This window comes from Elgaria multicarinata, chromosome 5 (genome assembly GCF_023053635.1).
Source record: "Elgaria multicarinata webbii isolate HBS135686 ecotype San Diego chromosome 5, rElgMul1.1.pri, whole genome shotgun sequence".
Lineage (NCBI taxonomy): Eukaryota > Metazoa > Chordata > Lepidosauria > Squamata > Anguidae > Elgaria > Elgaria multicarinata.
In genome coordinates this window covers 137,527,833-137,551,636 of record NC_086175.1, presented here as the reverse complement: position 1 = coordinate 137,551,636, position 23,804 = coordinate 137,527,833, and the positions used below count along the sequence as shown (strand labels likewise).

Below are 23,804 nucleotides of genomic sequence, written 5' to 3'. Positions count from 1 at the left end.
AACGGGACTAAGCAGCAGCAGCTCATGGGTTAAGCCCTCCAGGCTTGTTCAGGAAACAGCCCTGAACCTTGGGGTTCCTGTACACACGGCTGACATAGGCTGGTCCTGTGTGCGGTGAAGCACAAGAGTGGGCCACAGTAAACCTTCCAGTGAGGTGGAGCCTGTTAACATCCATGCTGACGTGAGCCCCCCCTGCACACGAGGCCTGACCCGCTCTTCTTTCCACACAGGAGAAGGACAGAACGAGCAGAGGTTGTTTGTGCATGTATCTGGCGGAGTGGCCTGAAGGCTCACGCTGGAGGGTACCACGGGCGACGGAGGAGGCTGCGCAGTCTTGAGATTGGCTCCTTGGTGCTGCGGCATGTGGAACTTGCAAGGCTGTGGGTGAATGGCTGTCATGCTAGGAACGGCCCCACCGCCTAAGTGTTTGCCCCAGGCAAAGGTCCCTCTACGGATCCAGCTCTGTAGTCCCGACCCACAGAGCAAAATGCTACTAAGGAGCAATGCGGAGACGACACAGGCAGAGTCAAGAGCTCAAAGTGACAGAGGCAAGTGAGCCAAGCTGCAACCTGAAAAGGGGGGGGGTTAAAGAAAGCTTCTCTGCAGGGAAAGATCCTTCTTGGGCCCCACCACTCAATGAGGCAGAAAAACCCACCCACCGAGCCACCTAAAAGGAAGCTGGGGTGGAGGTGGGGAATCCACGTCATTCATGCCCCCAGCTGTGGCAGTGCTGAAGGCCACAGAATGAAAGGCTAACCAGAAGGTAGGACGGAGACAGGGGACTGCACTTTTAGGGCTGTGGCTGAGACCACCCCAGCAGCCTGCAAGTTGGAGGACTGAGGTGCCAGACACCCCCCAGGGAAGGCCACGCTGCCGCCCCCTCCCCCGGGCAAGGCACGGCCTGCTCAAATGACCCCCCTCTTGCACTGCCATCCCCAAAAGAGCTGCTGGGGCCACAGGACGGGCGTCTGTGTCCGAGGGCCAGAGGTGGCCCACAGGGCAGCGGAGCCCGTGCTGCTCCCAGAGGGGCACTGAGGTGGAGACAAGGGAAGAGGCCCTCTGCACCCAGCCAGAGTGATCAGGGGACCGAAACCGACTTCCTTCGTGGCTCTCTGGCCTCTGTTGGGGCGTTTTAAACGCAGGGCGCCCGTTGGCTCTTTAAGCAGATCCGCTCCCACGGCTAGGAAACCCGGCTTGAGTAAAAGAGTGCCACGGCACGCCACGGTAATATCCACCATGCTGACTTTAGTGTGTCAGGGGACCCCACAAGAGGCAAAGGTAAATCTGTTGCTAGGAGGCCCGGGAGTTTGTTAGCTTTTCAACTGCGGCCTCAATATCCCCTTCTGTATCAATTAGCGCCTGCAAGTTCAGTTCCAGGTTCTGGAAGCCCATCGCCCTGAGGTGCTCCAGCTGGAGTTGGTAGAGGACCACTGGTGCTTGCTCTTCCATGTCCGCTTCTTCTGCTGCTGCTGCTTCCGCTTCATGCGGTTTGGACCCTTCGCTCCCCCATGTCCAGACTTCCGTCGGCTGAGATGAGGCTCTCTGCTTCCGAGGACGAGCTCCCTACCTCGTCGGAGTCCTCCATGCTCTCAGGTTCAACATCTGGGTCTGCCAAGGCTTGGAGGAAATCTGGCGCTTCTCTCGTTAGCACCAGCAGGCTCATTTGCAGCTGGAGGAGAGCCTGGACCACTCTCGGGTTGGTCAGCAGCGCCGCAGCCTCAGACTTGGCCAGCTTCGGAGGGAGCTGCTGTGGCCACCCTTGCGGGGGCGGAGTATCATTACTCACAGGGCAATTGCCGTGACTAAGGAACGCCTGCGTGGGGCCCTCGGGCTTGGAGAGCACAGCTGACATGCTCTGCATGAACTCCGGGTTCTCTGTCAGTTGGTGAACCATGTTCTGGATGCTTTCAGATTTGCTGAGTCCTGGCCTAATGCCGGGACCTAAGGCAAGCAGGATGTAGCCCTGCCCGGCGCTGTGACTAGTGCCGTTGATGTCACTGTTGCACAAATTTTCGCCGCTGCTGTTGGACTGGGGAGCCCAAGGGTTTGTCAGAGGCTCTCGGTTCTCCGTCTGGGCCAGGGGGCTAATCGCCCCAGAAGATGGCTTGCTCTCCGACGGGGCAAAAGGGTTGCCCTGGAACTGCGCCTGCACCGCGTTCAGCATGGGGGCTTCAATGTCATTGTAGAGCTGTTGCAATGCGCTGTACCCTCCGGGGATGCTCTCGAGGTTGCTCAGGGCTCGGTCATGGCTCCTGATGATCTCGTCCATCACGGCCGGGCTGGTGGCCACATTGATCATTTCTCGAAGGAACTTGGAGTTGTTGAAGATGTGGTTTTGCTCGGCCAGCTGCTGCATCTGAGGGACGGACAAGATCATCTGCCAGCCCTGACCAGGGTTGCTAAAGAGGTTCCGTACGAAAAGGTGTTGCATCACCTCACTGATCAGCTCCTGCAGGGTCACACCCTGGTCCTGGGCCTCGTTCACAAAGTCGGAGACATCTGCGGCATTCAAGCCCAGGACGTTCATGCCGGTGACGCCAATGAGGAAGCCCAAGAGAAGGGGGTTGTTGTTCAAGGTGGAGGCATCCAGGTTCAGCGTGACAATCTGGAGCAAGAGATTCTCCACCGTCTGGGCAACGAGCTCATGGCAGGAGGCTATCAGTTCTTCCGGACGGCCGTTCCATTCTGACAGGTCTGGATTTTGTTCCGATTTGAGCTCCCTTGAGAGGAACACGTTTGCAGGTGGCGCATTCCCCAACAGTGGGCCTGGATTCTCTGGGGGTCTCCTCTGAGACTTGATGAAGAGGTGGACTTTGGACCCATCGCCAATCTTATTCTGCACCAATGTATCCTGGTCTTTCAGGATCTCGCCAGCGAAGATCAGCGACAGCTGCTCAAAGGGCGTCTTGGAGCGCTCAGAAATGAGCTTCTTGAATCATATGAATCATTCATTGCAGACCCAGTACACACTCTTGCACAAAACCCTGAAATCCAGTCCAACCAAATGTCCCTAGGAAATAGTTCAGAGGCGATACAAGGTCAATGGGACGTACAGTATAAACTTGACAGTGAAATTGATTTATTTAATATTGAAGAGAAAGGTAATCTGGGTTCTGGAATGGTTATTGCCAGAGGAGTAATATTTTTGTTTTAAATATAAAAGGATTTTTTTAAGCAATGCCTGTGGTGTCTAAACTTTCCAATTCTTTTCTTTTTGCCTCCAAATCCCTAAGTACTTTTGTAGAACCAGTTTGTTTATGTTTACATTCCAAGGCTCTTATATCTTTTAGTAAATCTCCCTTAATTGGGTCTGTACGTTTCTTTATTTTTACACTTTCAGCAATACAGATCCCGCCAATTGTAGCCTTCAAGGCATCCCAAATTATCTTTGTTGCCATATCTGGCAAATCACTTAACTTAAAATATTCTTCAATGGCCTTCTTAATAGTTAAAGTGGAAAATTGTCTGGTTATGAGGCTACTATCTAAACGCCATATTGGGTGATGAGTTCCTTGCAGGAAAAAAGAGCCTCGTGTGGCGCAGAGCGGTAAAGCAGCAGTTTCTGCAGCTGAAACTCTCCCCACGGCCTGAGTTCGATCCCAGCGGAAGCTGGTTTCAGGCAGATGCCTCGGGTCGACTCAGCCTTCCATCCTCCCGAGGTCGGTAAAATGAGTACCCAGTTAGCTGGGGGAAAGGTAATAACGGCCAGGGAAGGCAACGGCAAACCACCCTGCTATAAGGCCTGCCAAGAAAACGTCAGCGAAAGCTGGCGTCCCTCCAAGAGTCAGTAATGACTCAGTGCTTGCACGAGAGGTCCCTTTCCTTTCCTGCAGGAAAAAAGGTGGGGTATAAATGCAATAATAGTTTAATGACAAGCCTGTTTCAATTGCAGCATGAACAGAGACTGCTCTGGGAAGAATATTCAATGAAATGAGATTGTGGAACCTCAATGGGGGAACCAAAATATAATCCAGCCTGGAAAATGAACGAAACCTGGGAGAAAAATATGAGAAGTCTCTCAGCCCTGGGTTCAAATGTCTCCAAGAATCAATCAAATAAAAGTGTTTCAACAGAGGGCCCAGAGTCTTCCTTCCTCTGTATTTATCTAACTGAGAAGCAGGTTCCTACCCAGGTCTAGACTGCAGACCACATTCAAATCTCCTGCTACAACTAGCTCCCCGATTACAGATTGAAATAGCTTTTTAAACACTTTACCCAAAAAAGAATATTGATGTACATTAGGTGCATATATTGAGGCACATGTAATGACTTGGCCATCAACCTTTCCCGCCAGATATAAATATCTTCCCTCTGGGTCCCTTTTCATCTTGTCCACCTGCAAATTCACATGCTTTGCCATACTAATTGCTATTCCTCTAGCATGATTAGTCCCAATCGCAACGTACCGAGAACCGAAATATGGATGAAGTAAGAGTTTTCCCCCTGCCTCAAGATGTAGTGATGGCCATCACATTTGATGGCTTTAAAAGAGGATTAGACACATCCGTGGAGAAAGCTGTAAATAGCTACTAGTTGTGATGGCTCTGTGCCAGCTCCAGTACCAGAGGCTAGGGTGACCATATGACCAGTTTTTTGCCCGGATTTGTTAGGGGTTTTGTCCGGATTTTTCCAACGTTCCCCAGCCAAAGAGCAGCTCTAATGGGAATTAACAAAAATGCTTAACACTCCGTCATTTATAAAGATAAAGACATGAAATTTGGCACTTGGTAGCTCTTAGGTAGGGCTTTAGCCACACCAAATTTGAAACAGATCTGTTCATCCATTCATATTGTAGGATTTTTTTTTAAAAAAATTAGGTTTTAAAATTATTATTTTTTAAATTGTCATTTTTAAAGATAAGGAGATGAAACTTGGCACCATGATAGGTTTTAGGTAGAGCTTTAGCCATACCAAATTTGAAACAGATCTGTTCATCCATTGATTTTTTTAGGATTCTTTTAAATATTTGAGGTTTTAAAATTATTATTTTTTAAACCGTCATTTTTAAAGATAAAGAGCTGAAATTTGGCACCATGAGAGCTTTTAGGTAGAGCTTTAGCCATACCAAACTTGAAACAGATCCATTCATCCATTGAGTTTTAGGATTTTTTAAAAAATTTGAGGATTTAAAAATTTTTTTTTTTTAAAAAATGTTATTTGTAAAGATAAAGAGATGAAACTTGGGAACCATGATTGCTCTTAACAAGGACTTTAGCTATGCCAAGTTTGAAACAGATCTGTTCATCCATTGTTTTTTAAGGATTTTTTTAAAAGTTCAAAGTTTTAAAATTATTGTTTTTTAAAACTGCTGGAGCCATATCCTTTAAACCCAGGTTGTCAAACCTCCTCTTTGGGGTGTTGCACATTGAGCAGTTTCAGCCCTTGACATTAAAGGGATCTCCAGTCTTTAGGTAAGAAGTTCTGGGCAAGCAGTACAACTTTCCTGTTGCAGATTTGGTGTGCAGTCGGGTGCCTGGAGCTCAGCAGAGGCAAGGCATCCACAAATCAAAATGTGGGAAAGGAGAGGTCAGTGAAAGCAGCCCACAGGGCAAAACAGAATGGGCCAGAGGCCTTTTTCTCAAATTTCCACATTATGGGCGATGAAGGGTCATCTTTAGAGTAAAACTCTCACGACCAACAGTAAGGTGCCAGTCGAGAGAGAGGCTCTCTTCTTTGCGGATGCCCTGTTGCTGCAAATGTTGGAACCTGGCATATCATTGCTTTGCTTCGCTACCACTTCCCTTCCACTTCACTTTGTACACTTGTGAGCTAGGCTCTGACTGCACTGCTGGGATGCAATGCAGAACATTTGAAGTGCATACCAGAGAAAAATAGATTTGTGGCTTTAGCTGGCTGGCATATCTCTTAGAGACAGAGTTAGACTGAAGACACAACTCAGAGATGGCTGTAGCTGAGCCCTGAGAGGCTGCTGTACCACACAGAGCCTTTTTAAGAGTGTCTCAGAGTCCAGTTTTGGTGCAGGCAGAGGCGGCTGGTGGTGGAGTTTTTTAAAAAAACAAGAGTCACCAGATGCAACCAAGTGATAAGCTGTTGCCCTACCCCCAGCCACAGGGTACAAATGCACAGCCTGGCTGGACCATTGGGAGACTTTGGCAGAGAGAGAGGGGTTGGGGGATTATTTGAGGCTGGAAATGTTGGCAGGCTGGAATAAGGCAGAGAGAGCCTGGGTGCAACCCAGATGCACCTGTAGTTTGGCCCTGAGGCTAGCTTGCCAAGCAGTGTTTTAAGAGTGTATCAAAGTTGTGAAGGAGGAGAGGAGGTGGAGGTGGCTGGTGGCAAAGATTTTTAAAGTATTGGGCAAAAGGTGGGATATAATAATAATAATAATAATAATAATAATAATAATAATAATAATAGTCACCAGACATGACCAAGCAATGACCTGCAATAAGCAATATCCCAAGCCACAAGTGTGCATCCTAGCTGGACCATTGGGAGACTTTGGGGGTGGGGGGGGAGAGAGAGAGAGAGATTGTTTGAGGCTGGAGGCTTTGGTTTGTCTGCAATGAGTGAGAGACAACAGAGGTTGCACAGACAACCCAGAGACATCTATTGTAACTTAGCCCCAAGGTGCTGGCGTGAAACGCAGGGCATTAGGAAGAGGGTTGCCACGAGACAGGCTCTGAACACCAGGCCTGGCCGCAGCTACTCCCTGCTCAAGCCAAGCTCCACCGCTTGATACGCCTGAGGCAAGGAATAAAGCCCACCTTCCTCCAAACTATGTGGAGAAAGGGGTTAAATGGAGAAGGATTTCAATAATAAATTAAAGCGCTGAGAATTATATGTGCTGAGGTGAACTATTGTCAGAGTGGGTGCTAAATGTATAAACGTCAGTTGCTAAATGCCAAACAGACACATGGGATTTTTGTGGTAGTTAAAACAAAATGATTAAAATTTATTTTAAAAAGTTCAGAAGCTTTGTTTAAAATGAAACCTTTAAAAAACCCTTTTTGAAACCTTTCATCCAATCCATTCACCCATTCACATGCGCGCTTTCCTTCCTCTCATACAATCACTCTTGAGCTTTCTTTATTGTCAGTATGGTTTTACTATACAACTGACTATGTGCACACCACACTCCAAGGACACCACTCTCTACACTGAACATCAAATTCTCCAGAACCCAATTACTCTAAACCCCAAGAGCTAAAGCACAGAGAGCTCTAAAGACTCTAAGAGCACCTAAAATGTCTCCTAAATCCCCTCAGTCCTCCCCTTATATATGACTCCTCCCCCTCCCCAGACATTCTAACTCCGCCCACTCAGGCCAACATTCTAAACTCACCACAGACTTACAAACTGCAGACCTACATTAGGGAACTGACTTGTGGGGTGTAACGCCACAGAGTGCCCTATTTTGCTGAATCAACGGATGGTTGCCCTAGCATCTGTATCTGAAGATCTATGGATCGTCTATGGATTTTTGGTCTTATTCAGCAAAATAAATAAATAAATAAAAAATGTTTGGGGTTTATTGGACTCCACACTTTTTCAATTTTGTCTAACTTGCACAATTGCTAGAGATGTATTTATTTAATTTATTTATTTATTACATTTTTATACCACCCAATAGCCAAAGATGTCTGGGCGGTTCACAAAAATTAAAACCACAATAAAACAACCAACAGGTTAAAAGCACAATTACAAAATACAGTATAAAAAGCACAACCGGGATAAAACCACGCAGCAAAATTGATATAAGATTAAAATACAGAGTTAAAACAGTAAAATTTAAATTCAAGTTAAAATTAAGTGTTAAAATACTGAGAGAATAAAAAGGTCTTCAGCTGGCGACGAAAGGAGTACAGTGTAGGCGCCAGGCGGACCTCTCTGGGGAGCTCATTCCATAACCGGGGTGCCACAGCGGAGAAAGCCCTCCTCCTAGTAGCCACCTGCCTCACTTCCTTTGGCAGGGGCTCACGGAGAAGGGCCCCTGTAGATGATCTTAAAGTCCAGGCAGGCACATATGGGAGGAGGCGTTCCTTCAGATAGCCTGGCCCCAAACCGTTTAGGGCTTTAAATGTCAATACCAGCACTTTGAATCGGGCCCGGACCTGGACTGGCAGGCAATGAAGCTGGAAAAGGACTGGCGTAATGTCATCTCGCCGGCCAGTCCCTGTTAGTAAACGGGCTGCCCTGTTTTGTACCAGCTGAAGCTTCCGGACCGTTTTCAAAGGCAGCCCCACGTATAAGAGGATGCTGAGGATGCTGCCGGGGATCAAAGGGGCACTGGCCCCACCTGGGTGCCGGAAACCAGTCGAGTTCCCTGACTGGGTGTCGCCAACATCCACGCAAAGGCCACCCTGCGGGGAGCGGCTCAGGCCTCGCGGGGCGCTATGGCAACCGTGGCCGTCCCTAGACGGTCCCAGGCCCCACTCGCAGGGCAGGGCCACACCTGGCCATGATGAACACCAGTTGCCGAGGAGGTTGCCAGACTATTTTGCGCCCTAGGCAAGGCGAGCTACTTGCACCCCCCCCCCCAAATTGCCAACTTCGATTCAGCAGTTCAAGAAGAGTTTCTGAACTATTATATTTTCCTTTTATTATGTTTTTTTCTTCTTAAAACAGCTAATTTGTATAAAACTGTGACCCTTAAAGGTCTGTACTGCGCCCCTCTGAGGTCTGTGCCCTGGGCGGCTGCCTAGCTGGCCTAATGGTAGCGCCGGCCCTGCCTGCCTGCCTGCCTGCCTGCCTGCCTGCCGTCGCCCCCCTGCCCCCTTGGAGTGGCCGGTGGGTAGGTGGGTGGGCCACCCTGGGAGCAGGGGGCTGGGTGGGCCTGATCCAGCCTCAGGGCTCCCCTGGTGCGCTGCACAGCGCCTGGCACCCAATGTATAGGGGGGCTCGTTAGTTCCACTTGCCCCCCCCCTCAGACTGTGACCTTCAGACATCCCCGCTCCCTCCTGCTGCCCCCTCCCGAGAGACGCTGAGCGAGTGAGGCAGCCCCCGCCATCTTTGTCTCGGGCAGAGGGAGTTCCGCCCGCGCCCTCTCCTTTTCCCTCGCCCCCTCCTCGGCGCCGCTGTTTCTGCCCATGCGCAAGGCTGAAGGGAGCCCCTCTGGGCAGCCGTGCCAGCACCCAAGATGGCGCCCGCGGCCTCGGCGGGAGGGGGCCGGGCTACGGCGGCGCACGAGGGACAGCGGCGGTTGGCGGGAGAGCGGGAAGCAGCTCGGGGTGATCTGCGCGCGCGAGAGAGCGAGTACGCGAGTGAGCGACCGACCGACCCACGGACGCAGGGCGGGTCGGGCGAGGCTGAAGGAAGGCGAGCGAGAGCGAGAGCGGAGCGAGAGGAAGGGGCGCCCCAGGAGCAGCCGCCATGCACGTCGTCAAGCGAGGTGAGGAGGAGGAGCCCCCTCCCCATCCTTCGGGTGAGGGGGGAGTGGAGGAGACCCCCCTCCCCGTGCCCCCGAGGCTGCTCCCCACAGCCCCCCTCCAAGCCCCCCCTCTCCCCTGACTGGGGGGGGGTCTCCCCTTTGAGCCAGGGGGCTGTTTCGCCTGCCTCCCCCCTCCCCCCGTATCCAGGGGGCTTAGAGCCGCCTGTCCTTCCAGAGGTGGTGGACTCCAATTCCCATCAGCCCCAGCCAGCCTGCTCAGTGGCCGGGGATGCTGGGAGTGGTAGTCCAAGCCGCCTGGGGGGTGGGGGGCGAACCTGGTTGGGGGTCTGTTCTATCGGGGTAATTGCTTACCCAAAAATATAGCAGAGTGCGAAATAGCAGCAGCGTAGAGTCTGGAAATGGTTTCAGCTTGAATTTAGGAACAAAAGAAGCACTCACGGTCTTTGGTCAGTAAGAAGCTTTACTGACACTAAATAAATTACTTACAGAATAAATGGTCATATATACAGTCCTTTCACCAACAGTACAGCAATACAACGTAGCAGTATAACATCAGCAGTCTGATAATGTCAGCAGTAAGTTCCAGCAGTAAGTTCCAGCAGTAAGAAGCCATACAACATGGACTTCTTAAATACACTTTTCTCCTTGGCCCAATTAACCAATAGTCTCTTCATCTTGTACATCTCGTACCGCACGTAGGCCAGGGAAGAATCTGCTTCATACTGGACTTCTCCTGGCAGAGACAATCTGGCCAAGGACATCTTTTTAACTCTTTAGAGTCCTTTTCCTTCTGTGGTTAAAAACCTAACCACAACACCCTTTCATTTTTAACTACAGAAAAAATACAATTTACATTTCATTACATTTCACCTGTAAGAAATCAACTTTACATGTTTACAACAATCCCAACATTGTGTACATTTCTCTGTGTGTTACATTTCCCAGAGACTTATTTATATGTAAGTTTTTCTTTTCTTCTTCTTCCAAGCACTGTTGAAAAACTAGGTGCTTTGGGGCGTTGAACTACTTTGCAATCTTCCAACTTGCAAACTTTCAGCAATTTTAAAACTTTCTGCTTCTGGCTTTTTAGGTAATTTCCTTTGGAAACTTTTCTACCTCTACACCAAGGTAACACCTAACTTTCCCCAGAGACTTCAGTTTCAACCCTTCCTGCAGCTTTGGGCTGAGTTTTCTTGAATGTGGTCTTGGGAACTCCCTGCCACCAGTAGACGAACCACTAGCTCCACAATCATGTACTCTTTTGCTTGCCCCTTTGCATACAGACACGTGTGTTTGAAAACACCCCCTTTCAGTTTTCGTTGCCTGAAAACACTTTTCTTTTTCTTGTTCAGACAATTTCAACACATCACTGTAACTCTCAGGTTCAGACTTCACACAACACACACTGAATTCATCTGAATACTTTAAAGGTGGAATTCCTTTGTTTTTTCTTTGTGAACGACGAGGTACACTGGCAATTTCTTCCTCCCTTTCATTTCCCTCCTCCCTTCCACTTTTGGGAGTGGAAACACTCTTCTCAGAGATGTGAGGGCTCTGAGAAGTTAACCCCTGAGTTACTGTTTTCTCCTGGTTGTTCACAGTTTCTAACAGAACTTGGGAACCTTGTATCCTGTCCCAACCTGCCTCCTGAAAAGTAGCAGACCTAGAAACAACCACCTTCCCATGACTTAGGGAAAAACGCCAAGATTTGGATTGCATGCCAGAATAACCCACAAAACGTAATTTCACAGACTTGGTTTCACCTTTAGATCTTTTGGACTTTGGGATATGCACGTATGCCCAAGACCCCCATGTTCTCAAGTGAGACAAATCTGGCTTTGAACCAAAAAGTAAACAGTAAGGCGAACTGCCTATAACCCTGCTCCAGGTTCTATTACACAGATAGTTTGCGGTTAAAAATGCTTCTCCCCACAAATCTTGCTCAGCGTTTGCATCAGCCATGAGAGAATCTTTCTTCATTTGAAGTACTCCAATTCTTCTCTCAATTGACCCATTTTGAAAAGGAGTTTGGGGATCTATTAACCTGTGTGTGATTCCTGTTTTCCTAAACCACTCACAGAACCTTCCAGAAACAAACTCACCCCCACGGTCCGACTGTACAGAAATAATGGGCTTGTTAAAGAACTTTTCCGCCCAAGTTTTCCAATCCCTAAAAGTTTCAAAAGCTTCTGATTTTCGCTTCAGTAAATAACACCAACTAAAGCGTGTGTAATCATCCAGAATTACAAGCACGTAACTGGATCCCCCTTGTGTAGGCGTGAATGGCCCTACCAAGTCAATAAACACCAATTCAAAAGGCTTTTGTGACACCCTGTCACTTTTCCTGCAGATGTTCTGCACCCGGGATTTGGTCTGATGACAGATTGAACAATCCAAGAAATTTTTACAGTTTCGCAAGCTTAACCCTGTACACACTTGAGGCATGTGACTTAACACTTTAAAACTTGCATGACCTAAACGCCTGTGCAACTCATGAACACAATTTTTATGGTCTGGCACGTTACCAGTTTGTGCCACCCTTTCTTTACCTGCACCCATGTAAAACAGTCCATTTTTAACATGTCCCAGTGCCACATTTTGTCCATCCTTAATCACTTGGCACTCATCCTTCTGAAACGTAACAACGTATCCTTCAGACGTTAGAGCACTAACAGAAAGGAGACAAAAATCTAAATCTGGAACATACAGAACCTGTTCACACTCCTTTTGCAGACATGGAACGTAGCAACAGCCAATTCCTTCCACCCTCGACGTTCGTCCATCTGCAAGCGTGATTGACTTCACCTTGCTTGGTTCCAACTTCCGAAACGCCTCTGGATTATTAGAAATTGTTCTGGACGACGCAGAATCAATCAGCCAAACCTCTTGGGCCTCGTTACACCTCACTGTGGCTGAAACAAATGCATTCGAGCATTCCTTCTCCTCTCCAGCCTGTGTAACTCTCTTCTTCTTTTTTTTACAGAAGCGTTTGATATGACCCGGCTGTTTGCAAAAATAACACTTTCTTATTGCAACTGCGGCTCTCTCCACACTGTTGTCTTGGAAACACTTATCTTTCTGCATTCTTTCTTCGCTGCCAAGGGCTGACTGCTTAACCCTTTCCTGGCAGTTTTCCTCCTTCCTGGAAAGACGCCGTTTCTCTTCTTGGAGCAAACGACCCGTCAAATAATGAAGAGTGAGTTCATCAGTCTTCATACTTTCCAGACTGGTTGTCAGAATGTCCCAGCTTTGAGGCAACGACCCCAAAATCAGGTAGCACTTATGCTCTTCCGTAAAAACGATTCCGACCTCCTGCAACTGGACAAATAGAGATCTCACCTGTTGGAGATGATTTGCCAAACTTCCAGCCTCCTCCAACTTTAACCGATACAGCTCTCTGGTGAGGCTCAGCCGTGTGCTTGCCGACGCACGCACATAAATCTGTCTCAGCGCATTCCAGCTGTCTCTTGCCGTCTCATCTCTGTTGATATGGACAATTTGCGAGTCCTCCATACTCAAGACAATGTTTGCTTTGGCCCTTTCATTCTGCTCTTCCCACACTTGTGCTTCTTGAGCAGTCTGACCAACCGGCCTCGGGACACTCACGACGTTCCAACATCTGTCCCGCTTCAAAAACATTTCCATCTTGAATGACCACGTTAAGTAATTTCTCTCATTCAGCCGTTCCACCGGAATACTGGATGCCATCTGAACCTGGGCCATCCTCACCGGCTGGGCTGGAGCGCGACTCACACTGGATACAGACCCGTCTGAGCTCGATGAACTGCCTGAGCTAGACTCCGTCTTTCCCTCCAGCGTTCCTTTGCTCTCAAGCTTTCCAGCAACCAAAAATTATGCCTTCCAGACTTTCTCTGGGCGCATAACCTATCGGGGTAATTGCTTACCCAAAAATATAGCAGAGTGCGAAATAGCAGCAGCGTAGAGTCTGGAAATGGTTTCAGCTTGAATTTAGGAACAAAAGAAGCACTCACGGTCTTTGGTCAGTAAGAAGCTTTACTGACACTAAATAAATTACTTACAGAATAAATGGTCATATATACAGTCCTTTCACCAACAGTACAGCAATACAACGTAGCAGTATAACATCAGCAGTCTGATAATGTCAGCAGTAAGTTCCAGCAGTAAGTTCCAGCAGTAAGTTCCAGCAGTAAGAAGCCATACAACATGGACTTCTTAAATACACTTTTCTCCTTGGCCCAATTAACCAATAGTCTCTTCATCTTGTACATCTCGTACCGCACGTAGGCCAGGGAAGAATCTGCTTCATACTGGACTTCTCCTGGCAGAGACAATCTGGCCAAGGACATCTTTTTAACTCTTTAGAGTCCTTTTCCTTCTGTGGTTAAAAACCTGCCTCGTCCTTGAGGTGCTGAAAGTGAAGAAGACATTGGCGGGGGGGGAGATGGGTGGGCAGCGGGGGGGGAGTCTGGCATCTCTCTCTCTGTCTCTGTCTTTCTCTCTCTCTCTCTTTCTCTGTCTCTCTTTCTGCCTCTCTCTCTGTCTCTCTCTCTCTCTCTCTGTCTCTCTCTCTCTGTCTCTCTCTCTCTGTCTCTCTCTCTCTGCCTGTCTCTCTCTCTCTCTCTGTCTGTCTTTCTCTCTCTGTCTCTCTCTCTCTCTCTCTCTGTCTCTCTCTGTCTCTCTCTCTCTGTCTCTCTCTCTCTGTCTCTCTCTCTCTGCCTGTCTCTCTCTCTCTCTCTCTCTGTCTTTCTCTCTCTCTCTCTTTCTCTGTCTCTCTTTCTGCCTCTCTCTCTGCCTCTCTCTCTCTGTCTCTCTCTCTCTCTTCTTCTTCTTCTTCTTCTTCTTCTTCTTATTATTATTATTATTTATATAGCACCATCAGTGTACATGGTGCTGTACAGAGTAAAACAGTATCTATCTCTCCATCTCTGTCTCTCTCTCTCTCTGTCTTTGTCTCTCTCTCTCTCTGTCCCTGTCTCTCTGTCTCTGTCTCTCTCTCTGTCTCTCTCTCTGTCTCTCTCTCTCTCTCTGTCTCTCTCTCTCCCTCTATATCTCTATCTCTATATCTGTCTCTCTGTCTCTCTCTCTCTCTCTCTACCTCTATATATCTATATCTATCTCTCTATCTCTGTCTATCTCTCTATCACTCTATATCTATCTCTGTCTCTCTCTCTCTGTCTATTTCTGTCTCGATCTCTCTACCTCTATCTGTTGGCGATAAATAGTTCATTTATTTATTTATTTATTTATTGCATTTCTATACCGCCCAATAGCTGGAGCTCTCTGGGCAGTTCACACCTCGCTGCTGTCACTTTCTCTGCCCCGGCCCCCAGCAAGCTGGAAGCCCAGGGGAAGCTGGAGGTGGGGTTATGGGATGGGGGCAGGCAGGACTCCGCCCCTGTGGGATTGGGACCAGCTGCATAGCAGGACCCTTCTGAGGGAAGCTTGCAACATCTGGGACTGCTTAACTTCGAGAAAAAGCCAGGGAGACCTCATAGAGGTGCAAAAAACGATGCCTGGTGTGGAGAAAGTGGATAAGGAGACTTTTTTCTCCTCTCCCATAATACTAGAACCCAATTGGGTCATTACCCCATGAAGATGACTGGTGGGAGATTCAGGTCATGTAAAAGGAAGGAACTTCTTCACACATCACAGAGTTAAACTGTGGAACTCACTACCACAGGATGTAGTGATGGCCACCCATTTGGATTTATTTATTTAATTTATTTATTACATTTATATACCGCCCCATAGCTGAAGCTCTCTGGGCGGGTTACAACACTTTTAAAAGGGGGGTGGTGGACAAATTCCTGCAGGAGGAGAAGGCTATCCATGGCTACTAGCCCTGATGGCTATGTGCTATCTCCAGTATCCAAGGCAGTAAGCCTGTATGCACCAGTTGCTGGGGAGCATGGGTGGGAGGGTGCTATTGCACTTGCATCCTGCTTGTGGATTTCCCATGGGCAGCTGGTTGACCACTGTGTGAACAGAATGCTGCACTGGGTGGGCAGATCAGGGCTCTTCTGATGTCGCACCCGATTCCTGCCGGTGCCATCTCTGCTGCTGGGACCAGCCCGGAGATGTGTCCCAACAAGATCTCTGGCCCCTCAAACCATGTGTTGCTGCTTTGTTGGCACTTCTCAGAATCCTGCTATACTTGTACTCCTCTATACTTGTGCAGTGGCAATGAATTAGGTCATTGAGTGCCCTCCGCCTTTTGCAATGGAGTGTGTTAATCTCCCCCCACATCTACGGTTATCAAAACACCTTCAGTGATCCAGACCTCCACACTAGGACCTGATTGACACGTCAGGGCAACACCGTGTGAACCTGCCCTGGCAATAGAGCACACATTTAGTGGTAAACAGAAAATACTTAAGAGAGCACGCCAGCCCTGTAAACGCAAAAGTTACTAGCCTGCTTAGAGGTTTGTAACCTGCATTTCCCTGCTGTGAAGGAGGGGAAGCACCCTCCTCCTTGGCAGCCCAGCGTGGAAATGTAGACTACTTAAAAAAGAAGCAGCAACAGCCTTCTACCAGAGTGGGCTGGCAGAGGAGGGTCACAGCAATCTGACCCACTCAGCTGAAGTGACTTCCTTGTCACCTGTGGTGACTTGTTAAGTTCAAGCCTTGGATATGTCGGTTCTAATGATTTACCTCCTTACCTTTTAGCATGAGGTATTGCGTCCAGTTCTGGGCTCCACAATTCAAGAAGGACGCAGACAAGCGGGAGCGTGTTCAGAAGAGGGCAACCAGGATGATCAGGGGGTCTGGAAACAAAGCCCTATGAAGAGAGGCTGAAAGAACTGGGCATGTTTAGCCTGGAGAAGAGAAGATTGAGGGGAGACATGAGAGCACTCTTCAAATACTTAAATGGTTGTCCCACAGAGGAGGGCCAGGATCTCTTCTCGATCCTCCCAGAGTGCAGGACACGGAATAACGGGCTCAAATTAAAGGAAGCCAGATTCCAGCAGGACATCAGGAAAAACTTCCTGACTTAGAGCAGTGCGACAATGGAATCAGTTACCTAGGGAGGTTGTGGGCTCTCCCACACTAGAGGCCTTCAAGAGGCAGCTGGACAAGCATCTGTCGGGGATGCTTTAGGGTGGATTCCTGCATGGAGCAGGGGGTTGGACTCGATGGCCTTGTAGGCCCCTTCCAACTCTGCTATTGTATGATTCTATGATCATGAGCAGTCCAGCCATCTCCCTTTCTCTCTCTAGTGGGTGTTTAGATTCCCTTGTGAAGTATCCAGGCAACTGTGTGGGGTTCCCTAATCCTGCTAAGAAAGGTGTGTCCCCCCCTTTTGAAGGGCTTGCTTGTGCCAAGAGTGGGATACACAACCTAAGTGGGCGGAGGAAACCTTGATTGAGGGGCTGGATAGGTTGTCAACTAAGTGACTATGAGGCCCCCTTGGCTGGACCCTCACCTAGTAGTGCCTAAGTAGTGATAAATGCTTCCCCCCCCCCTCTCTGTCCTTTGCCAGATGGCCGCCATGAACGTGTCATGTTTGACAAGATCACGTCCCGGATCCAGAAGCTATGCTACGGTCTCAATCTAGACTTCGTTGATCCTGTAAGTTCCTTTGGTGCTGCCCCTTCCATTACTTTTATCATGGGCCTGTCATTAAATGAGTATGATCAGATGAGAATGGTTAAGTGCTTTGAGCAGTTTACAGTAAAAAGGTGGGATATAAACCCTCTTAAAGCAATATGTATGCTGGGGAAAGTGCAATTAGCAGGTGGTAGTTTTTGCTACTGTGGCTCTTGTATATATAATGTTTTATATAAACTTAAAATTGATTTAAGCCATCAACAGAAACAATTTGTTTCTAAATCAAAATAAGGCGTCATGTAAGACTTCTGTGCATTTTGATTTAGAAACAAATTGTTTCTGTTGATGGCTTAGATCGATTTTACGTTTATATATTTTTGTTTGGCCTTTCTAGGCAAAATGGCCACTTAATGTGGCAGTGTGAACATAAGTCACATGTACAGGGTAAACTCGTTTATTTATATAAGCTTCTGAGTAACCTGAGTACCTTTTCCCATTCGCTAGGTTTGCACCTACAGATTGTACAATTCAATCCGCCCTACACACTCAGGTCCTCTGGGGAGAACTTACTCCAGTGAACCAAAACTAGGCTGACAACTGTTACCCAGGGGACCTTTTCTTCTGTCGCCCCCAGACTGTGGAATGGCCTGCCGGAGGAGATTTGCCAACGTACCTCTCTCTCCGAGTTTAAGACAGCTATAAAGACTTGCCTCTTCCGGCAGGCCTACCCAGAGGAATTTTAAATCAATAATTTTAAGATGTCTTGATTATTTTTTTGATATTGCATTGGTTTTATGTGCTTTTTAATTAATTTTATGTACTTGATTTATATTATATTGTTGTAGTAATGTTGTTCCCCGCCTCGATCTAGAAGGAGAGGCGGGTAAGAAATATTATTATTATTACAAGTTTCAAGCTATGTGCTTTCTAGAGAAATAAATACCTGATCAACTTACTACATTTCCCCCCATTTCCCAGCCATCTGGGGCTGTCTTATCACGATTATAATAATCGTAGAGCCTTTCAGAGCTGTTACAGGAGAAAGATTTTAAGGCGTTTTGTATGTGCTGAAAATACTCTAGAATTGATAAGCTCCAGTAAAATTTGCACAGGGGAATTGTTCATATAAATCAGGATGCCCCCCTAAATTGGTGATGCTTTTCTTTGACTAGGCTCAGATCACTATGAAAGTCATCCAGGGACTTTACAGCGGAGTCACTACTGTTGAACTGGATACTTTGGCTGCTGAGACAGCGGCGACCCTGACAACCAAGTACCCTGACTACGCCATCCTGGCAGCGAGAATAGCTGTCTCCAACCTGCACAAGGAAACCAAGAAAGTATTCAGTGGTGAGCGTGGGGTGTCCTGTGTGCATAACACAGGATAGTCCTTTGTGCTGTGTTGGTGAGCTGGGGGCATATCGAAAACAGAATATTATCAGGTAGGGGAGAGAGAGAGGGTAGTTAATCCCGCTGAAAGTTAATATCTACCAGAGGGATGTAGGATAGCATTGAGTTTTGCATTGAGCAAGCAGTTCTGGCGCATTTGAACTTAACCAGGTGTTGGCGAATTACTCACTCCAGAAGCACCACAGCCTCACCGTGGGTTTAATAATGGTAGGCTGTCATGTTGTGCAAACAGCTCCGGTGAAAGGCCAGGTGAACCTCTTTAGGCAAACCGCTGTGCAATCTGGGGGCTGCAAGTGAGAAGGCCCTCCCTTGTGGCCATGCACTGCGCCTCAGAGAGCGAGGGAGCGCCGAGGAGAGCCGCCATAGGGGAGTGGGAGTCTCAGGCAGGTCCCTAGGAGAAGAGGCCGTTCTGCCTTCCTGCTGCTTTGGCAGAAGTGGATTCATAGGAATTGGTGTTGGGCGGAAATGGAAATGGAACCTGTACGTCTGTTGCTATTGCCATAGATAATTTGACAGTTTGGAATCCCTTCGTGGGACTTCATTTTTTCTCCGCTGCTTTTTAGATGTGATGGAAGATCTGTACAACTATGTCAACCCCCACAATGGCAAACATTCTCCAATGATCGCTAAGGAAACCCTGGACATCGTATTGGCCAACAAAGATGTATGTAGTGCTTTGACAGGGCGAATGTATGAGGGATCTTTCGAGCATGTTGAATGAGAGTGGAGAGGCTGTTATGGCGCGAGGCAGACACAAAACTTAGCGTTGACTCAGATATCGGCTTGGTGTTTTGAGGAACGGGGATAATACGTTATAAAAAGGAATGGGGCAGTGTCCTACATTTGTGGGGAGGTGGATGGGTAACCCACACAGGAACAGGCATGTGATTCTGCAGCCATCATGAATGCACAGCCAGTACAGATCGCAGGCCTTTCATGTTACCATCATCAACCATCTGTCAGGAATGCTTTAAGGTGGATCCCTGGATTGAGCAGCGGGTTGGACTCAATGGCCTTGTAGGCCCCTTCCAACTCTGCTATTCTATGATTCTAGGTATGCTTTAAAGTGGATTCCTGCATTGAGCAGGGGGTTGGACTTGATGGCCTTGTAGGCCCCTTCCAACGCTACTATTCTATGATGCCCCACTCGTGCTCTTCGCTCCTCTGATGCCATGTTTCTCACCTGCCCAAGGGTCTCTCCTTCCCTTTCTCAGCTTCGTCCCTTCTCTTCCGCTGCCCCTTACGCCTGGAACGCTCTTCCAGAACATTTGCGAACTACAAGTTCAATCGCAGTTTTTAAAGCTCAGCTAAAAACTTTTCTTTTTTCTAAAGCTTTTAAAACTTGATTTTGATCTGACTTTTATACTGTTAGTTTTACTCTATCCTGTGCCTGTTTGGTGCATTCTCTTCCCCTTCTTATTGTTTTATTATGATTCTATTAGAATGTAAGCCTCTGCGGCAGGGTGTTGCTATTTTATTGTTTTACTCTGTACAGCACCATGTACACTGATGGTGCTATATAAATAAATAAATAAATAAATAAATAAATAATAATAATTCTATGAACACCATCATCAATTTATTTCTTACCTATCTCTCCCTCTGGATTGAGGCGGGGAACAACATTAAATACAACATAATACATAAAACTAGTTAAAAGAGCATATAAAACCAATACAATATTAAAATAACAATCACAAGGTCTTAAAATTCTTAGGTTTAAAATTCATCTGGGCAGGCCTTCATCTGTGCATTCGTAATTGCTGTTTTCATTAACACAGACCCTCTCTGCCTCGCAGACTCAGGCCTTATGGCTGCATGAAGAATGTGGCTTTTCACAGTCTTTCCACACTGACTTTCTAGAGCCTGTGTTCAAAATGTTGCTTGATTAAAACATAGAACCATAGAATAGCAGAGTTGGAAGGGGTCTACAAGGCCATCAAGTCCAACCCCCTGCTCAATGCAGGAATCCACCCTAAAGCATCCCTGACAGAGGGTTGTCCAGCTGTCATACATGCCCTTTATGTATGTCCTATTTCTCAGATAGTACGGCAATGTTGCTTTTTTTTAGGTACATATAAAATATTCTAAATGCAGCTGTATGATGTGCGATCAGCAAAGCCAGCGTGCGCCGCGTGGTTTTCAGGAGATGGGAGTTGTGGGAGTGGTTTGAAATCAGGATTTCTTTGCTTCTTTCTTTCCGTTTGGAGTAAAATTGAGTTCCCAAAATACTGAAAATATAAAGCATTCAACAAAAGAGGACTTCTTATTTTTTGTGACACACACCACAAGCGACAGTTGCATTGGCTTGGTCAGGGAGTACTTTGTCTAAGTGCTGAATCTAACTGATGGTTTCTCTCCCCAGCGACTGAACTCTGCTATAATTTATGATCGGGATTTCTCCTATAATTACTTTGGCTTTAAGGTAAAGAGCTGATTTTTTTATGAGGATGACAGTTACTTGTTAAGGCTTGGGGTGGGATTTTGCGTTATTTGTGGGAGCCACGAACAGAATGCGCTCGTTGTTCATGTGACCCTGCCTGTTGTTGGGGCTTCTCTCACTTCCCATTAACGGAGAGTGCAGCCTAGAGCAGGGATGGGGGCCTTTTATTCTGCATTCTTTTGGGAGGAAGCTGTCAGCCGCCTGCCAACGGTGGCTGGGACCTCTCCCTTTCTCTCTTGTTCTCCCACTCACTTTTCTCTCTCTCTGTGCCCTGCAGCCTGTAGAAAGTGGTGGTGAGCAGATAGCTCTTACCTAGGTCTGAGCTGGCCGCTTTTATAAAGCTTTAGAAATTAGGCTGAGGGCCAGAGGTTGGCCCCTCCTGTCTGAGAACAAGTCCCTTGCAAGTCAGCTAGGGAAGTCGGGCAGACCTTTTCCTTTGAGGAACCCCTGATAGGTTTCTGAGGATCCGCAGGGTTTCCTGACATACAGCTTGAAAGCCACGGTCTTAAGAGGCCTTCCAGTTCCATTCGAGGCTGGTCGATTATTGAACTGCTTGATTATGGGTGGCAAACCTTTCACTCCCTCGCCATTTTCATGTGCTCCGATTGACTGATCTGAGACGTTTAATTTCTCTCTCCTCTCTTTAAGACTCTTGAGCGCTCGTATCTGTTGAAAATCAACTCAAAAGGTACGTAACGTTACAGATTTCTCGGTCCGTGCGTATGATTTGTTTTTACATTTTGTAAGCAGTCTTGAAATAATTGATTAAAGGTGCTTTGTGAATGTATCAAATGGATAAAATCATGGGTTTGCAGAAGAGGTGGCTCAGTGCTTTTGGGCACTGCAGCGGCCTTCCGAGTCCAGAGGTTCTGCTGGTGAAAGTTTAGCATTTGGGGAGATGCGGTGTTTGTGAATGATACGGCTTCTTACTGATGCCCTGTTAGCTGGCCAGGTCTCAGGCCCTTCCCAGTTGCAGCTTTGTTGGACGTTAGCAACCAAAAGCTCTTTACATGCCCTCTTGTTTAGCAACTGGAGAAATAGATAGAAAACTTTCTTCTAGTCACATGGCAGCTGTTCACTTGTAAGGTGGGCAGCGAGCCTTCCAAAATTGGGTTTCGTTTATTGCTTTTGGGGGAGGAGTCTAATTTAGGCCTTCTTGTCAACTTTCTCTCTTAAATCCTGCTGTGTCTGGAAACTCAAAAGATGGCCGGAACAGGACTAAAGTAGAGGCATGGTGATAACAGAAAGGTGTCCTCTGTTATCAGACAAAATGAATTGATTCCTTCTGCCGTGGTGGGGGCAGAGGCTTGTTTCCCAAAAATGTGTGTTCATAGAATCATAGAACAGCAGAGTTGGAAGGGGCCTACAAGGCCATCGAGTCCAACCCGCTGCTCAATGCAGGAATCCACCCTAAAGCATCCCTGACAGATGGTTGTCCAGCTGCCTCTTGAAGGCTTCTAGGGTGGGAGAGCCCACAACCTCCCTAGGTAACTGGTTCCATTGTCGTATTGCTCTAACAGTCAGGAAGTTTTTCCTGATGTCCAGCTGGAATCTGGCTTCCTTTAACTTGAGCGCATTATTCCGTGTCCTGCACTCTGGGAGGATCGAGAAGAGATCCTGGCCCTCCTCTGTGTGACAACCTTTTAAGTATTTGAAGAGTGCTATCATGAGTCCCCTCAATCTCCTCTTCTCCAGGCTAAACATGCCCAGTTCTTTCAGTCTCTCTTCATAGGGCTTTGTTTCCAGACCCCTGATCATCCTGGTTGCCCTCCTCCGAACACGCTCCAGCTTGTCTGCGTCCTTCTTGAATTGTGGAGCCCAGAACTGTTGCGATCTCATGTGCAAGTTGTGACTCTCTCTCTCTCTCTCTCTCTCTCTCTCTCTCTCTCTCTCTCTCTCTCATACTTCTGGTGTTCAGTGGCTGAGCGCCCCCAGCACATGCTGATGAGAGTATCGGTGGGAATCCACAAGAACGACATTGATGCTGCAATTGAAACCTACAACCTCCTCTCTGAGAAGTGGTTCACCCACGCATCCCCTACTCTCTTCAACGCTGGTACCAACCGCCCTCAGCTCTCCAGGTAATGCAGGCGTGGGGGCAAGTTCTGCCGCTGGAGGAGACCACAGCTGAGGGAGGTGTTGCTTAAACGAAATAGTTCAGGCAACTGTCTCTTGCGTGCTGTTGACTGTGAAAGAGGCAACTTTCTCTTGCGTGCTTTTGATTAGACTGGCCTCTGGGTTTGGCAGCAGGGGTTTTCCGGAGGGCCGTATTGGCCCCCAAACGCAACCACAGCTAACTTTTAGGCCAATTGGCTCGCTGCTGCCATTGGACAAGCGCAGCCTGAGTGCTGTCTGTCATGCCCTGTAACCCTTCCGCTTCCTTCCACTCAGCTGCTTTCTGCTGTGCATGAAGGACGACAGCATTGAAGGGATCTATGACACGCTGAAGCACTGTGCGCTCATCTCCAAGTCTGCCGGGGGAATCGGGGTTGCAGTCAGCTGCATTCGCGCCACCGGCAGCTACATTGCTGGGGTGAGTTTACGCTGGGGCCGCCCCGGCTGTGCTAATGTTTGCTGTGAAGTGGCTGTTCTTCAAAGCCTTTGGCTGCTGCTGCTGCTGCTGCTGCTGCTGCTGCTGCGGCTGCTTTAACGTATTACACTTCAACCAGCTTCTTTACTATAAGAGGGAGGCTGGGCACCAGTTGGTGTAAGAGACCGAGAAGTGGTCTGTGCCTTCGTTGTGCCACTTCGTTTTCTCGCATCTCTTTGTTTCAGACAAATGGGAACTCAAACGGGCTTGTCCCAATGCTGAGGGTTTACAACAACACAGCTCGCTATGTGGACCAAGGTGGTAACAAGGTATGCTGGCTGCTTTTGAAACTGTGTGCTTGGGGGTGAGCTAGTGGGGTGCAGTGTAGTGGTTAGAGTGTTGGACTGGGGAGTCAGGAGAATCAGGTTCTCTTCCCCGCTCAGCCGCAGAGCTCACCGGGGGACTTTGGGCCAGTCACAGACTCTCTCGTCCCAGCCTACCTCACAGGGTTCTTGTTGTGAGGATAAAATGGAGAGG

At 47.9% G+C, this 23,804-nt stretch overlaps 2 protein-coding genes across 2 annotated transcripts in view; one reads left to right on the top strand and one right to left on the bottom strand.

Moving 5' to 3' along the window:
* Window positions 1-1,290: 1,290 nt before the first annotated feature.
* LOC134399718 (ubiquilin-1-like) lies at window positions 1,291-9,335 on the bottom strand. The gene is given in 5 exon segments (XM_063127803.1): window positions 1,291-1,506; window positions 1,508-2,929; window positions 8,208-8,416; window positions 9,096-9,196; window positions 9,238-9,335. Coding segments are annotated over 5 exon segments (2,046 nt in total).
* The window catches only part of RRM1 (ribonucleotide reductase catalytic subunit M1), a 30,473-nt gene continuing 15,866 nt past the window's right edge, over window positions 9,198-23,804 (top strand). The window contains exons 1-9 of the mRNA XM_063127335.1: window positions 9,198-9,352; window positions 16,817-16,905; window positions 18,057-18,234; window positions 18,858-18,958; window positions 20,660-20,719; window positions 21,386-21,425; window positions 22,656-22,818; window positions 23,129-23,270; window positions 23,513-23,596. Of these exons, the coding sequence (XP_062983405.1) occupies window positions 9,334-9,352; window positions 16,817-16,905; window positions 18,057-18,234; window positions 18,858-18,958; window positions 20,660-20,719; window positions 21,386-21,425; window positions 22,656-22,818; window positions 23,129-23,270; window positions 23,513-23,596 (876 nt within the window). The 5' untranslated portion in view covers window positions 9,198-9,333. The remainder of the gene's footprint in view (window positions 9,353-16,816; window positions 16,906-18,056; window positions 18,235-18,857; window positions 18,959-20,659; window positions 20,720-21,385; window positions 21,426-22,655; window positions 22,819-23,128; window positions 23,271-23,512; window positions 23,597-23,804) is intronic.